The sequence below is a fragment of the Lepus europaeus genome, chromosome 23 (genome assembly GCF_033115175.1).
Source record: "Lepus europaeus isolate LE1 chromosome 23, mLepTim1.pri, whole genome shotgun sequence".
NCBI lineage: Eukaryota > Metazoa > Chordata > Mammalia > Lagomorpha > Leporidae > Lepus > Lepus europaeus.
Genome location: NC_084849.1, coordinates 18004069 through 18020247, shown reverse-complemented (window position 1 = coordinate 18020247; position 16179 = coordinate 18004069). Strand labels below are relative to the sequence as shown.

Sequence of the window (16179 nt, the reverse complement as noted above, 5' to 3'; positions counted from 1 at the left end):
CAGGCTAAACGAGCCCAGGGGTCTTGGGACCACCACAGGACTCCTCCAAGCTTTCAGCACGAAGGTGCATGGTGGGTCGTGAGGGACAGAGCAGGCAGCCTTTCCCAAGCTGGTCTGACCACGACACTCTTTCTTGCTAGGCTGGTGTCCCCTGGGCCCATGAACAAGCGCAGCTTTCTAGTCTGCCGGCTCTCAGAACTGCAGCTGTAACTTGTACAAGGAAACCGTTTAGCCTCTTAGGCACTGCCCATCCCTACGCTAAGTGAGGGCGGGCAGCACGTCCTCTCTGGTACCCCACACCCTAACGCTGAAAACCTGCGACTCTGGCACCAGTCCCTGCACTTTTACCCTGCCCTCTGCTCGGCCTCCTCAAGCTCTTAGGTGTCCCTCACTTTGTCAGAGGGAGAATGGGGGCAGGTGTTTAATCTGGCCGTTCAGACACAGGTCGGGATGCTCACGCCCAATATCAGAGCACCCAGCTCTCGCTCCTGACCCCAGCTTCCTGCTAATGCACTCCCTGGGGGGCAGCAGTGACGGCTCAAACAGCTGGGGTCTGCCGCCTGCATGGGAGGCACAGACTGAATTCCTGATGCCTGGCTCCAGCCCAGCCTAAAGACAGTCACTGTGGGCGTCTGGGGAGTGAACCCGCGGATGGGAGCTCTTTCTCAATTCAGCGTTTAAAAAGGATTTAAAAGAAAGGAAGAAACAAAGGGTGCGTCTTGCCCACCGGCAGGATGAAGGTGGTTCATTCTCCCTGAGGTCACTCTGCAGGGACACTCAGGGCACCAAAGGAGATTAAGAAACAGCTTGGGGGGGGGGGTGGCGCTGTGGTGTGGAGGGTAAAGCCGCCGCCTGCAGTGCCAGCATCCCATATGGGCGCTGGTACGAGTCCCGGCTGCTCTATTTCCAATCCAGCTCTCTGCTATGGCCTGGGAAAACAGTGGAAGATGGTCCAAGACCTTGGGCCTCTGCACTTGTGTGGGAGACCTGGAAGAAGCTCCTGGCTTTGGATTGGCGTAGCTCCAGCCGTTGTGGCCATTTGGGATGTGAACCAGCGGATGGAAGACTCTCTCTCTGCCTCTGCCTCTTTGTAATTCTTGACTATCAAGTAAAATAAATCTTACAAAAAAAAAAAAAAAAGAACCAGCTGGAACAGTCACAGCTGTGTCAGTTTCTCCTGTAAACGTCCCCACCACTGGGAACAACACAAGGGAAAGGAAGAGGGGCTGCTCGCCCTCAGGCTGTCCCCTCTCACTCACCGTAGTGCCAGGGAAAAGGCCGCCGTCAAAGTGCCTTTGGACAGGCAAGGCCGTGGTCTCGCCAGGCCTCGCGTCAACAAGACCTGAAAAGAATGAGCGACCTGGTCAGGGGAGACATCGCCTTTATATCTGATCATACGTGAAAAAGCAGCAAGAAAGTAAAAGGTAGCGCTTCAGTTAAAAAAAAAAAAAGAAGTGCTGAAACATTTTTAAAAAGGACAGGGGAAGGAAAGCATTGGCTACGGAGGTTCCTTCCACCGCTCTCTCCCTACTTCAAATATGATGTTGAAATTTAAAAAATAATAAAAACGGTGAAAAATATAGAACACCAGACGTGAAATTTCAAGTGATCAGCTTCTTCTAGAGACAGCTGAGTTACGCTGTTGGTAGAAGGTTCCTCTGCTGAGCCCCGCCGTTCACCATGTCACCTTCTCTCTTCACAGCACCTCACGGGGCGTGGTGACGCGACCAGGAAACAGCCCGTCACAGTGCCAGGCAGGCAGAAGGAACGGAGAAATCAACTTCCTTCTCCCAAGCGATAATTCTAACCAGCCAGCACGCCTGTGAGGCACAGACTGGCACAAGGCAGGTGGAGTGGAGAGAGGCTGTTTGAGAACCCAGAGGTAGACACCCAACTCCAACACCCACCGAGAAGGAAGCTGAGGGAACGAGTCCAAGGCCTCCTTCCTGAGGTTCAATTTCAAGAGACCGATGAGCGCTCGGGCCAAAAATGTGAGGCATCTCAGTGCCACTGTCCTCCCCTGACCTCAACTGCAGGTGACCCAAGGCCGTGGAAGGCAGGAGAGGCTACGGGGCTGCGAGGAAGGCGCTGGCTGTGCTGACACCAAAGGCAAACCTCCAAGCGGTGGAGTGCGGGGAGGCCGTAGGAAGGACAGGGTCACAGACCTGCAGCACAGGGTAGAGCCCGCGCTGGTTGAGGTGTCCCATTATATTCGCACACATGTGGTTCATGGCCGGCCGAAGGCTCTCACCTAAATGAAGGAAAAGGCTTCAGAAAAAAAAATCTCTCTTGACGCCCTGATCTGTTTACTGAGACAGACAGACAGACAGACAACGGTGCCCCAGGCTTAGGCTGGTGGTAGAGCACAGGGAGGCCTGCCTAACTGGAATTTCCCTCCCGGAGGGTCTGGCTCAGCTGTCAGCCCGGGGCAAGGGACGGATGAGTCTGCTGGTTCTCCCAGAAGCAACACCTCTGACCTCGGAGCCCCCGGGGCGCCTTTTCTAACCCCTCCTGGACCTGGCTGCCTCTTCCCCACACTGGGACAGGAGCCCTGGGCAGCGGCCAGCCCTCAGTCATTTTTAGATCCCTCCCAGAGTCCAGAACAACGCCTCCTGGCTGACCTGGGGCCTCTGCACAGGCGGTTCCCTCTGCTCTCGCAGCGCCCCCGCCCCTCCACCAGGGGCGCTCCGACTCTCCCTCCAGATCTTAGCTGACATAACTTCCTCAGAACAGCCGCGCCCCAGGAGAAAGGCTGCTCCCACTCCGCTGAACACCCTCGTTTCTCTCATTCTCTTCCTTCTAAGCACTCGCGACACCACGGCCACTTCACACACACACACACACACACACACGAGTGGCCGCGATCCAGTGTCTGTCCCCCCACCAGACTCGAGTCTGGGAAGAAGGGAGCAGTGCAGACCCAGGGGGCAGCGGCCTCCTCTGTGTCGCTCCTCCCCGCACCTCCAGGGCCCAGCACGGCAGCTGGCACGCGGGTGATCTGGCGACGGGATGGATGAGTATGTGGAACACGAAAGGCTAAGGACGCTCCTTACGGGAGGCACTGTACGCGGAAGGCACATTTGATGAGCTGAACAGAAGTATCACACCTGTGGGTTCTGCCTCCACAGACACAGCCCATGGTGGCTTGGAAACATTTGTGGAACAAAACCCCTGCATCTGCAGCGAACACGTAGAGACAGCTGTTGCTTGTCACGCATCCCTAAGCAGCACAGCACGACTGTGTCCACGCCTTTTCACTGTATGAGTCTAGGTCCCGGGATTGGATCTGACGCGCACGGAGGTGTGCGGCTTACATGCAAACACCTTCTGCTAGGAGGGACTCCCATTCCTGGCTGTTAGTGGCTGCAGGAGGCCCGTACCAGGCCCTGCAGACACTGGGAGCCCGCCGTGGTCACCAGGGCTTCTTGCACACGAATGACACAGCTGAAGGGACTGTTCTCATTCAGAGGTTAAGGTGCTATGGGAGCTCTAAAAACGACATCAGAAGAGCCACGGCCTGAAACAGGAATTCAGGGGGGCACGGGATACAGCGCAACACGGAACGTATTCTGCAGAGCCTGTTGGTGTCATAGGCAGGACCCTGGGCGCTTCACCTGTGTGGTCTTGGGGCCTCCCCTGAACTTGGGGGAGGCGACAATGCTCCTGACAGGCAGAGGCCCCGAGCTCCCTGCACACACGCCAGGGAAGGTTCTGAGTGGCCCCACAGACCTTTTCCCCGCAGGATTTTCCACGTTGCGGTGTCTGTGAAGGTGACGAGCATGGTGAGGTGCAGGGTGATGAGCCTGGAGGCTTGCAGGATTTCAGGCTGGAAAGGACGAGAGAGCTCGAGTGAGACGCACGCCCTCCAGGTCCAGGCCGCACGGTGCCCACTGGGCTGCCTGGTGCAACCCTTGCTAAAGTGGTCAGGACCACGGACTAGGGTTCATCGCTCCCCCACCCCCCCAGTTCAGGAGACAAATGACAAGAAGTGAATGACTGGTGCTTGGCCATGGACGCAAACACTCCTGGGAATGGGGAGTTGCTGGGGAATGAGACGACCCATTGGCCCGCTGCGTGAGTGTGCGTCTCTGTGGACAACCGAGGAGAGCTACAGCTGGGCACGAAGGACTCTCGGGGCTCCGACTTCTGGCTTCACCAGCGTGCGACCTTAGGCAAGTTTCTCAACCTCTCTGCACTTTCGGAGCAGGCATGGCTCAGGTGGCGGGGTCCCTACCACCCACGTGGGAGATCTGGGTTGAGTTCCTGGGTCCTGCCTTCAGCCTGGCTTTTGCAGGCATTTAGGGAGTGAATCAGCGATGGGAGCTCTGTCTGTCTGTCTCTCTGCCTTTCAGATAAATAAAATGAGTAAATGAAAAACCAAAAAGCTAGCAGGGAGGACTTGAATGTTTCCAACACAGAGGAATAATCAGTGTTTGAGATTATAGACACAGTCACCCTGATGCGATCATTCCACGTCATATACATGGAGCAAAATGTCACACTGCATCCCATAAATACGGACCACTACTATGTACCAATTAAAATGACAAAATACCATAAAACGCACACACCCAAGGGCGTAGAGTAAGGGGAAGCGACTTGTTCAAGACCATGGGGGAAATGAATGGCAGAATTAGGATAAAACTGTGGATCTTCCTGGCTCCAGCGGTGGTGTTCTTTTCTGCTGATGTCCGTTCCTTCACATGAACTTATTTTTCTTACGTAGAAGAGCCTCTTCTCAAAGAGAAATGTGTTGTGGGAGGCAGACCCAGGGAGCAGAGGAAAGGGGACCTGCCCCACTCAGTGAGGGCAGGGAAGTGACTGCCCACCTGGCCATGAGGTGTTTCCTAAAGCCCTGGGGCTCCAAGGACCAGGCGTGAGCACCGCTGCTGGCTCACTGCCTCCCCACACAAGCCAGGCAAGGACCGCTGCTGGCTCACTGCCTAGGCTGGGCGGTGGCCAAGAGCCATTCGTGAGCACCCTGAGATGGCTGAGACGGGTCACTCGTGGACTTGGGGGACACTGCACCTCGTCTCTCCACTGCTGAGTCCATGCCAAGCCTCTCGCTCCCACACGAAAAGCTAGAGTTGCTGCTGTATCTAATCACACCTGTCTATATTCCCTAACACGGGGGTGGGCCCAGGACCAGGCTGGGCCAGCGTCAGTACCCCATCCTTCTCTCTACTGTGATTCATTTAGAGGTCAGCTCAGGATCCCAATGGGCCTCAGGTGTTGGCCCAGACTTTTTAAACTGCTGTGTAAAGGCTTTTTTTTTTTTTTTCTCTTTGGTCAAGACAAAGTAAGGGGCAGGGCAGTGGTTAAGATGCCACTTGGGATGCAGACTTCCCATATGGGAGTCCTGAGGATCTTTTCCTTCCCTTCTTAAAAAAATATTTATTTATTTATTTATTTATTTATTTGAAAGGCAGAACTAGAGAGAGAGAGAGAGAGAGAGAGAAACAGAGAGACGGAGGAAGCGTGAGATCTTCCATCTGCTGGTTCACTCCCAAAATGGCCACAATGGCCAGAGCTGGGCTGATTAGAGGCTGGGAGCCAGGAGCTTCTTCTGGGTCTCCTATGTGGGTGCAGGGGCCCAAGGACTTGGGCCATCTTCCACTGCTTTCCCAGGCACATTTGCAGGGATCTGGATCAGAAGCGGAGCAGCCGGGACTTGAACCGGCAGCCATTCAGGATACCGGTGCCGCAGGCCGCAGTCTGACTCACTACGCCACGGTGCCGGCCCCGTCCCTAGGCTCCAGCTCTGGCTCTGCTCCTGGTTCCAGCTTCCAATAATACGGACCATAAAGTAGTCACGACACGGAAAGCAAGGAAAAGGCAAGGACAGGCTCCCTGACACGGAGAGGGTGGCAACCGCAGCCAAAGGGCTCCTGCGGACGCAGCAGCCAACCTGCTCTCTCCCGGAACAGGAGCTCAAGCAATCGACCTACACCTGGGGGTCCCCGCAGCTACAGCCTCGGAGGGAGGGACGGGGACGCTGACAACAAGGACGAAGGGCCCCAGGTGAGGGCGACACAGTCACGGTTTGTTTGGCTTTTTACCTTGAGCTGCTCAAGAAACTCACAGCAGTGCCACAGAATGTCCTTGATCTGTTTAATCCACAGGAGGGTGAGATCCTTGGAAAGAGCCAGGGACACATACCACACCTGCAGGCAGGAGGAAGAAGGAGTTACGGGGGTCCCGTCGCAGCCCCTGACTGCCGGATCTCTGAGAAGCGAGGTCCTGTGAAGGCACGGATGAAAAGGCAGCACACAGGACTCGTCGTGACACCAACGGTCAGCCAACGGCCCAGCACAGAATCTGCCACCTGAGTCGGGGGCAAGAGCAGAGCGCAGCTTCCCAGACCGGGGCTGGGGGTCGGCAGCCCTCCACTACTGTTTCACAGGGAGTGACTGAGTCTCGGGGCCGCTCTGCAGGGGCTCTCGGTGCCACCCGGGCTGCTGGCAAGAGCTCGGGGATGGGCTTCCGCGCCCGTCCGCCTCACCTTAGGTTCGTTCTCGGCATCCATGCTGCTCAGGATGCTGCGACACAGCTTCTCGAATCTCTGCAAAGAGGCAGAACCGGGTTACGGAGAGGGGCACATGTTTGGTGGGCTCCTGGCATGTCAGGCCGTGTGCCGGCTGATTGGCCTGAGTGATGGCATTCGATCCCTTCTTACATACGTGGAAACTGAGGCTCAGAGGGGCCAGAGGCAGCCTCTCAAAGTGGTGGCCCCGTGGCTGGATGGGCGCTCGAGAGATGTTTCAGAAACTGGCATATTTCACACAGAAATCCAGACAGCAGGCTAGACTTGGATTCCTGCAGAATCCAAAGCTACCTCCTAAACTGCGCTCCCAGACACCGGCTCTCACAGCATCAGGGACGGCTGTATCACCACGGTCAAGTAGAAACCGGGGGACGGTTACACCGGGCTCCGTCAGTCCTGGATGCACCGTGAAAAGCCGCGTGACCCCAGACAGGCTGCCCAACCACTGTGAGCTGCAGTGTCCTTCCCTGTCTGCGTGGCCGTGATGGGGAGGACACGGAGGACTGTGAGCTCTGGAGGGTCTTCCCGGGACACCGAGCCTGGAAGCCTCCCAACGTGACACTCAGCGATGACAAATGGCTCTCTGCTGTTGATGCAGAGGCACGCCTCCACGGCTGCTACGGACGCCTTGCGGCTTTCCTGCCATTGCACGTTTCACGAGCTGACTGTTCTCAGGCCAAAGGTACAAACAGGCACGTTTTCTTTGGTTTGCAGGACGTGACACAATCCCAGCGAGCTACCAACTTGCACCCAGTAGAACACTGAATGGCAAGACCCAGACCACAACCATCCTTTTTAAAAATACTCAGAGCTCCGGTCTACCACCAGCTGGGGCTGAGTAGCAGCCGCCCCGCTGGGGAGACACAGGCCACAAGCCCCATCGCCCCCACTGCTGCCAGTTATGGTTCGCCATGATTCATAATTCTTTTTTTTTTTTTTTAAGATTTATTTATAAGTCGGAATTACACAGAAAGAGGAGAGGCAGAGAGAGACACACAGAGAGAGAGGTCTTCCATCCGCTGGTTCACTCCCCAGTTGGCGGCAACAGCCTGAGCTGTGCCGATCCAAAGCCAGGAGCCAGGAGCTTCTTCCGGGTCTTCCATGTGGGTGCGGGGGCCCAATGGCTTGAGCCCTCTTCTACTGCTTTCCCAGGCCACAGCAGAGAGCTGGATTGGAAGTGAAGCAGCTGGGACTTGAACTGGCACCCATATGGGATGCCGGCACTGAAGGCGGCGGCTTTACCCACTACGCCACAGCGCCAGCCCCATGATTCATATCTCATACCACGTTTTGTCTCACAGATGGCTTCTTCCAGCTCGTCTGCCTTGCCCCTGAATGCATCTGAGTCCAATTCACGCTCGGATCAGTCTGTGTACAAAGATTCCGACAAGACAGGGACTCATCCCTACAAGATAGGGGCCGGCGCGGTAAGGCAGAGGGTTGAGCTACTGCTTGGGATGCCGGCACTCTGTATCGGAGCCCAGTTCAAGTTCCGGCTGCTTGGCTTCTGATCCAGCTCCTTGCTAATACACCTGGGAAGGCAGCAGGAGATATGTCAAGTAATTGGGCCCCTGCCACCCACGTGGGAGACATGAATACAGCTCCTGGCCCCTGGCTTCAGGCTGACCCAGCCACAGCCGCTATAGCCATCTGGGGAGTGAACCAGCAGATAGATAGATAGATCTCTCTCTCTCTCTCTCCCCCTCTCTCCATCATTCTGCCTTTCAAACAAACAAGCAAATAAATCTTTAAAAAAAAAATTTCCTTACAAAACAGCCCCCATGAACACCAGATGCAGGACGTGGGGGCGACTAGCTCATGGAGTTGCTCTAAGGACGAAGAAAGCTAATCTCTCTAAAATACGCACAAACAGACCTGGCACCTGGGGAGGGCTGGGCACGCCAGCCACGATCCTCTTACCTCATCATCCTCTTTAATTCTGAATAAGAACAGCAGTTTCCTGGCAATCTTAAAAATACAAAGTGCACTTCTTCTACTGGACCCAGCGTCATCTGCTTTAAAAAACTCATCGATCTCTCTCCTAGGCAGGGAAGGAAAAAGATGACATTTTTCACAGGAGCTCAAAGTGCCGGAAGCTTCGGAAGCACGTCAAGGAGAACGGAGAGGAAAGCAGGCCGAGGGGCTCCGGCACCCACCTGATGTCTCGCTGCAGGCGACGCCGGCAGAGAAAGCTCCGCACGTGCGCCTGGATGGCCACGACTGCGCGTTCCCGCTCCTTCTGCACCAGCCGCTCTTCCCGCGCCTGGCGGGCCCGGTCGATGAACCACGCTCTGGAGGTCTGAGACACGGTGAACATGTCTGCGAGCTGCACGCGCCCTGCAACGACAACAGGGAGCAGCTGCTGCAGGCCGCTGTGTGACACACACACACACACACACACAGAGGCTTCCAGAGCAAAGCATGGGTGGCGACAGGAAGGTGCTCGGGACCTGCCAGCACCCTCCAGGGTGTTCACGGCTCTCCTGGCACAGGCCCCAACTTCCTGCAGGCTCCCCAAGAGCAGGGATGCTGATCCGGTGTTAAATAATTCCACCTGAGGGGGCGTCTGGCACAGAGGGTAAGATTCCAGTTGCACGTGAGTCTCCTATCAGAGTGCCTGGGTTTTGACACCTGCCTCCTGCCAGTGCTGCGATGGCTCCAGGAGCTGGTTTCCTGCTACCCACATGGGAGACCCAGATTGAATTCCTGGCTCCTAGCTTTGGCCAAACCCAGTCCTAGCCCTTGTGGGCATTTGGGGAGTAGATCACTGGATAGGAGCTATCTCTGTCTGTTTGTCTGTTAATAAAAAATTAAAAAACCCTACCACACTACAATCCAGTTTTAAAAAGTCAAAAGGGGTCTATATTTTCTTAAGAGTTCAATGCCTGGCATGGTTTAAGGGCAGAATCTATAGACGTGTGACAACATGGACAAAGCCTAAGCCAATCCTACCCAGAAATCCTGCTCCAATTACAAGATGAAGGTTCCCAAATATGTGAGTTTCTGGAGCAGTCCACTTTTATTTTGCCAAGTGAAGACGTGAAGAGAAGATCAAACACTATGATTTACTGTCAACATTCTATTCATCCATTCATTCAAAAAGTATTTACTGGTGCCTACATTGTGCCCAGCAAAAGAATAAGGTCCCTTCAAAACAAACAAAACAAGAGAGGCCATTTTAATGTTAGAAAAGCAAAAGCTGGAGCAGGTGTAGTGGCACAGCAGGCTAAGCTACCACTTAGGATGCCCAAGTACATATCAAGTTCAAGTCAGGTCCAGCTTCCTGCTCATGTGCATGGGAAGCAGATGATGGCTGAAGCACTTGGGTCTGTCACCATGTGGGACAGTCGTTTGGAATTCCAGGCTCCTGGCTCTGGCCTGGCCCAGCCCTGGCTGTTGCAAGTATCTGGGGATCAGCGGACAGAAGGTGTCTCTCTTTCTATCTCTATCTCTTCCTGTTACTCTGCTACTCTGCCTTTCAAAGAAACACCCTCACTTCTTTACAGCAAACGCCATGCGCTTTTGGCGCCCATCGCGTTCATAAAAGTGGTTGTATTGAGCTTTTTTTAAAATTTTTTTTTTGACAGGCAGAGTGGATAGTGAGAGAGAGAGATAGAGAGGAAGGTCTTCCTTTTTGCCGCTGGTTCACCCTCCAATGGCCGCTGCGGCCGGCGCATCTCGCTGATCTGAAGCCAGGAGCTTCTCCTGGTCTCCCATGCGTGTGCAGGGCCCAAGGACCTGGGCCATCCTCCACTGCCTTCCCGGGCCACAGCAGAGAGCTGGACTGGAAGAGGAGCAACCAGGACAGAATCCGGTGCCCCAACCGGGACTAGAACCCGGTGTGCCAGCGCCGCAAGGTGGAGGATTAGCCTGTTAAGCCATGGTGCCAGCTGTATTGAGCTTTATCACTTGTTCTGTTATCTTTACCGCCCCCATTCGAGCAGCAACGCAGCCTCCGCGGCAGGGCCTGTCTGCTGCCGGCTGCTCTTCCGGACAGCGGTTATAAACGATACCTTCCATTCTTTTCGAAATCTCTAGTATCCATCTTTTCCCACAAGGACGGCTCTGGATAGCGGCCCAGAGTGCACGGTACGGCTCCGTGGAGCCTCTCACGCCGAGATGACGTCTTAGACGCTTGAAGCCTTTGTCATTCTGTCCAAAGTGCGCCGTCGGCTCAGCCGACAATGCTGAACTGAAGCACACAGGGATCCGGGCCTCCGGAAACAATTTCTCTGCCAGGTGAATTCACTCCACACAGCACCCGGGGAGAAAATGTCACCCAGAATATAAAGTTCACATGACCCTGGGGCTTAGAAGAGGTGGGCCTGTCATCAGTAACAAAGGCTGGCTTTTCTGCTGATTGCTGACAGGCAGTAACTGTACATATTTATGGGGTACAACGCGATGATCCCATACATGCATATGCTCTGTGAAGAACAAAGCAGGGAAGGAGCATCTCCCCCGCGTAGTACACTTTTTTTTTTTTTTTTTTTTTTTTTATATTGAGAGGCAGAGAGTGACCGAGCGAGCCGATTCATTCCCCAAATAGTTGCAATGGCCAAGGCTAGGCTGACACTGAAGCTGGGAGCCAGGAATGCAATCCAGGGCTCCTACAAGGATGGTGGGAATCTAACTACTTGAGCCACCATCACTGTCCCCCAGGGTCTGCGTTAATGGGAAGCTGGGAGTAGCACCCAGGCACTCTACTGTGGGATGCGGGCATCTTTAGACTAAGTGCCTGCTCCATGTACCACCGCTTTGTGATGAGAGCTGCTCTGGAATATACCTCCCCTAACATAATGTCTCCAGGCCGTCCATGTTGCCACAGATGTCAGCACATCACCCTTTTCTGTGGCAGAACAGGATGCCATCACGTCCCCACTACCCCGGTCTACCCAAGCATCTGTTCCTCGCTGGACACTCAGGCCTTTGTGAGCGGAGCTGTAATAGAGACGGGTGTGCAGATAGCTCTGTGATAAACTGATTTCATTTCCCTTGGATTTATGCCTAGCAGAGGCTGCTGGGTCACGTGGCCAGCCAATTCCGAGGTTTTTTGAGGCACCTCCGTGCTGTTTTCAACGGTTGTAGACACTTCATTGGTGATCCTTGAAACAGACTGTCAGAGCTGTGTGACCACAGGAAGGACGAGCAGGTGGGAGAGAGGGGTGTGGTCTCCCCGGCCCTGCAGGGAGGTCTGAGGTGGGAGAAGGGTGGTCTCCCTGGCCCTGCAGGGAGGTCTGGAGCGCTCACCTGGGGACCTGCTTGTGCTGCAGAGACGTCAGGTAATCATCAGTGATGCTGCGCAGGCCTCACGGCTGAGGGCAGCTTCACGCTCCAAAGAGCTTGCTCTGTTTTCTGGCAGAAGCAAGAGAGAGAAATCCAGACTCGGGGTTAGGTTTTACCAGTGTGGCATCAAATGTTCCTCCCTGGGTCAAGTCACTAACATGCAGTCTCCAGTTTTAAAGAAACAACTCTTGCGTCCTCTTCTGTTAATGTCTCCTATAGATGCGAACTCTGTCTCCCCAGTCCTCACAAATTAAAGGGAAGAGGTTAAAATGAACCCCAGGGGCCGGCACTGTGGCACAGCAGGCTTGTGCCCCGGCTGCTCCACTTCCCATCCAGATCCCTGCTATGGCCAGGGAAAGCAGTAGAAAATGGCCCAAGTACTCGGGCCCCTGCCACCGCATGGGAGACCCAGAAAAGGCTCCTGGCTCTGTTCTGGCCCCGTCCTGGCTGCTGCAGCTATCTGAGGGGTGAACCAGCAGATGGAACATCTCTGTCCCTCCCGCTCTCTGCAACTCTACCTTTCAAAGAAGCACATAAATCTCTCTCTTTTTTTAAGGTGTATTTATTTATTTGAAAGTCTGAGTTACACAGAGAGAAGAGAGGCAGAGAGAGAGAAAGTCTTCCATCCGATGGTTCACTTCCAAATTGGCCACAACGGCCAGAACTGTGCCGATCCGAAGCCAGGAGCCAGGAGCTTCTTCCAGGTTTCCCACACGGGTGCAGGGGCCCAAGGACTTGGGCCATCCTCTGCTGCTTTCCCAGGCCATAGCAGAGAGCTGGATCGGAAGAGGAGAGGCTGGAATTTGAACCAGCACCCATATGGGATGCCAGCGCTTCAGGCAAGGGCGTTAATCTGCTGTGCCACAGCGCTGGCCTCCATAAATCTCTCTTAAAAAAACAAAACAAAACTATTGAATGGAAGCTTTATATGTTCTGTATCAGGACAACAGAAGGTTAAAAAGCCATGGGAAATTAGCTTGACGTTTTTAAGGATCTGGAAAAATGCGCATTGGAAGGGAGAAAAGGGCTGCCTGCAGTCCCAGCTGCCTCAAGGGAAAGAGAAACGCAGGTGTACAAAGCTGGGTTGAAATTCACCAACGTGGTAAGTCAGGGTGGTTGTTCTGGGGCAGTGAATTGTGGGAAGTTTTCCTGGCGAGGCAGCGTGGCACAGGGAAAGGAACATGGCTTCGAGTCTCACAGCGCAGGACCCAGTCCCCAGCTCTGCCACAAACTGTGGACAGTCTCAGCATCTGCGCGTTGTCATTTGTTAAAAGAGACGAAGTTCATCCAGCGCCTGGCAAAGTGCAGACAGACCAGAGCCAGAAGTCTAAGTGCTATGTTCTTTCGCTAGGCAAAGTTGTAAAGACTCCTTGGCAGGAGCACCCATCTTAAGGTCCTTTGGGTGGGGAAGTAGTGCCGGCACCCTCACCTTGCTGGTTCGTCCACTTTCCCCATCTTCCAGGGTGGGAGGACCTTCCAGTCCTGCCGCCTGGGCTATAAATCCCTGGCCCTGTCATTCAAGTTCCCCGAGAGCCACAGAAGAGCAGCGCACACACGCCTGAGCACGGCTCTATGCTCTCTCCATACCCTGGAGACAGGCAGTCCCTCCGTGGCAGGGGGAAAACGGAGTAGGAGAGGGAAGGAGACACTTCTCACAAGCAAACCATGCAGGAAAAGAGCCCCTCCCTGAGATCATCGCCAGATCGGCAAGGGTCATGCCGGCTTCTGTTTACAACGCAAGTCTCTCCCCTTCCCCTTACACCTCCTCCACCTGCCAGTGCGCACTGCAGCTCATCAAGTAAACAAAACACACAGGTGTTTTTTAAGCAGTCACTCTGCTAAATGCTGGGGACAATCAACCAAAAGGCCGCGAGGGGCAGGAGCCGCCTGGCCCGAGGTTCCTCCCAGCCCCCAGCCCACTTCTCATCTGTCCAGTTACCCTCTCCGGCTCTCAGTTTCCCCATCTGCACAGAGGATGCTGACAGCCCCTCCATCCTAATGCTGCCAAAACACTTCCCCTTCCTCTGTCTCAACGGAGTCGCTGCAATGCCGCGACCAGGACTGAACAGGAACGTGTCACTAAGGGATGCCCCAAAGTGTGCGGCATCAGCGTGGGCTTTACTGCATTGTTCTTCAGAAGCTCCCATCACAGTGTGGGAAGCAAGAATTACACAGGTTAAAAAAACAAAACCAAGAGGGTGGCACTGACCACGATCATCTGCAAAAGGAAAATGAGTGGCAGATCCTTTCTCGGGGGCTAATAAGGACAGCAACCCTCTAAGCTCGTTCATTAGCAAGCGGCAGTGCCAAGACTGACTCTAACACATGGGATTCTTCCCTCCGGTCTCTCCCCGAAGAGTCCTGCTCAAAACCAGTCTGTTCTGGATGAGGTCAACTTCATGCAGCTCTCCAAAAGCACCCGACAGTCCAGAGAGAACCGTCCACAGGAGACGCGCCACACGAGCTGCCGAGTGGCTTCGGGAGGGTTCTCCCTCCATGGCGGGGACCAGGTCTAGGGACCACCACCTTTGTTAGAGGTAGACCCTGCATCGGACGCTGAACGGAGACCAGCTGGCCTTCTGGATCTATGGGTTTGCATCCACGGATTCACCCAACCTTGGATAGCAAGTACCATGACTGGTGTGCTGGCTAAGAGGCCACTTGAGCTGCCCACATCCCATACTGGCCCGACTCTGGGTCCTGGCTCTACTTCCAGCTGCAGCTCCCTGCTGATCAGACCCTGGGAGGAACAGTGGGCGACTGCTCAAGTGGCCGATGCCCTGCCACCCACGTGGGAGACCTGGCTTCAGCCTGGCCCAGTCACAGCCATTGCAGACATTTGGGGAGCGAACCAGTGGACGGGACCCCTCTGTTCTTCTGCCTTTCAAATAAATAAATAAATAAATATGAGCTTCAGGACATATGAAAAGTCTGTATTGAACATGTACACTTTTTTTGGTCATTCTCTAAACAATACAATAGTTATCCCTACAGCATTTACAGGTGAGTATGTAAGTAATCCAGGGAGACTTAAACCATTCGGGAGGATGTGCGTGGGTGATGCGTCAATACTGTGCCATTCTGTACCAGACTTTGGTATCTTGGGAGGTTGTTTCCTGGACTCGATCCCTGTGGGAGGCCGGCAGATGGCTGTCATTAGCCAACCTCCTGTCTGTCGACTTTAAATTTTTGTTGAGAATTTACAAAATTTCCAATTTTAAGACTTAGAGAGGCTATTCATAACAATATCGTTACGACTGAAAGCTACAGCCCGCGTAGGTGGGTGCTATTACGGACCCCAACTCCACTTGGGGAGGACAAAATGCAGAGGGCACGACACGGCTTGCTCGGTCGGGGTCGCTGGGGCGCCTGAATTTGGGCCCCCGACTTAACTCGGAAGCCACTGTGTACTGGTAAGTAAAAGGGATAGGAGTCGGGGGTCGCCTCCATCCACAGACCGTCAGGGCAGAGAGAAGCTAAGGCGCAGGGCTGCCCGCGGCACTAAGCGTCAGTCAAACCTCGACCAAGGCTGTCTTCCTTCAGAGCTCGGCGTCGGACACAGCGCGGCAGTATCAGGTACCCCGGGGGCCGAACTAGTCGCTCCACTTCACAGAGGAGGAAACTGAGGCTCACGGAGGTGAGGGGACTCACCCAAGGTCACACGGCAACCGAACAGGATTCGAACTCCGGTGCGGGCGATTCCCGAACCCCGGTGTCTCTCCTCGGTATCGTCAACCACAAGTCTTTTTCTCCCAGCATTAGTCCGCTGGTAAAGATCTGTCACCCCAAGTTTGTTGCGAGGTGGGGAGGGCGGTGGAGAGACTCCCCGGGCTCCCGGAGGCCAGCGCCCAGCACCTGCCCCTCCGAGCTGGCCCCAAACCACCTTCGGCCGAGTCCGCAGCCCCACCACCCGGAGAACCGACGGCCTTGTTCCTACTCGCTACCCGCAGGCCGTAGACCTTTATCCGCCGGAAGCCCCCGCGCTCGGGGCCGGGGCCGCAGCTGCCACCGCTTCAGCCCAGTACCCCCGAGTTCCGCCAAACCCGGGGCAGCGGCCGAGGCCCGACCGCCATCTTGCCCCGGGGTGTTCGCTCTCCCAGCTCCGCCTAGAAGCAGCTATCCAGTTCCGAGAAACAACAGTTCCGCAGCGCTACTCGACCCGGCAAGGGAGGCCTCCCCGCACCTTGCCCTCCTCGCTGGCGGCTGAAAAAGCGAAGCATTCAGGGCCGGGATACAAGTCCGACCCGGCCGAGACGAAGCGGAACCCATTCCTGCCGAGGCAGTTGGAAGGAAAGCGGCTGACATCTGAGGCTCGGACGGATGCTTTAAGACGGTGCTCTCGGCCCGGC

At 55.0% G+C, this 16179-nt stretch overlaps 1 protein-coding gene across 2 annotated transcripts in view; it reads right to left on the bottom strand.

The window, feature by feature from the left end:
* UBE3B (ubiquitin protein ligase E3B) overlaps positions 1-16129 on the bottom strand; it is a 51461-nt gene extending 35332 nt beyond the window's left edge. Inside the window, exons 1-9 of one of the 2 annotated variants that reach the window (XM_062182766.1) lie at positions 15482-16129; positions 11795-11899; positions 8701-8881; positions 8465-8585; positions 6503-6562; positions 6060-6164; positions 3730-3826; positions 2166-2251; positions 1260-1342 (exon numbers count right to left, since the gene is read on the bottom strand). In XM_062182766.1, the coding sequence (XP_062038750.1) occupies positions 1260-1342; positions 2166-2251; positions 3730-3826; positions 6060-6164; positions 6503-6562; positions 8465-8585; positions 8701-8861 (713 nt within the window). In that variant the 5' untranslated portion in view covers positions 8862-8881; positions 11795-11899; positions 15482-16129. The remainder of the gene's footprint in view (positions 1-1259; positions 1343-2165; positions 2252-3729; positions 3827-6059; positions 6165-6502; positions 6563-8464; positions 8586-8700; positions 8882-11794; positions 11900-15481) is intronic. The other variant, XM_062182767.1, reaches the window with a different exon arrangement.
* Between the last annotated feature and the right edge of the window lie 50 nt (positions 16130-16179).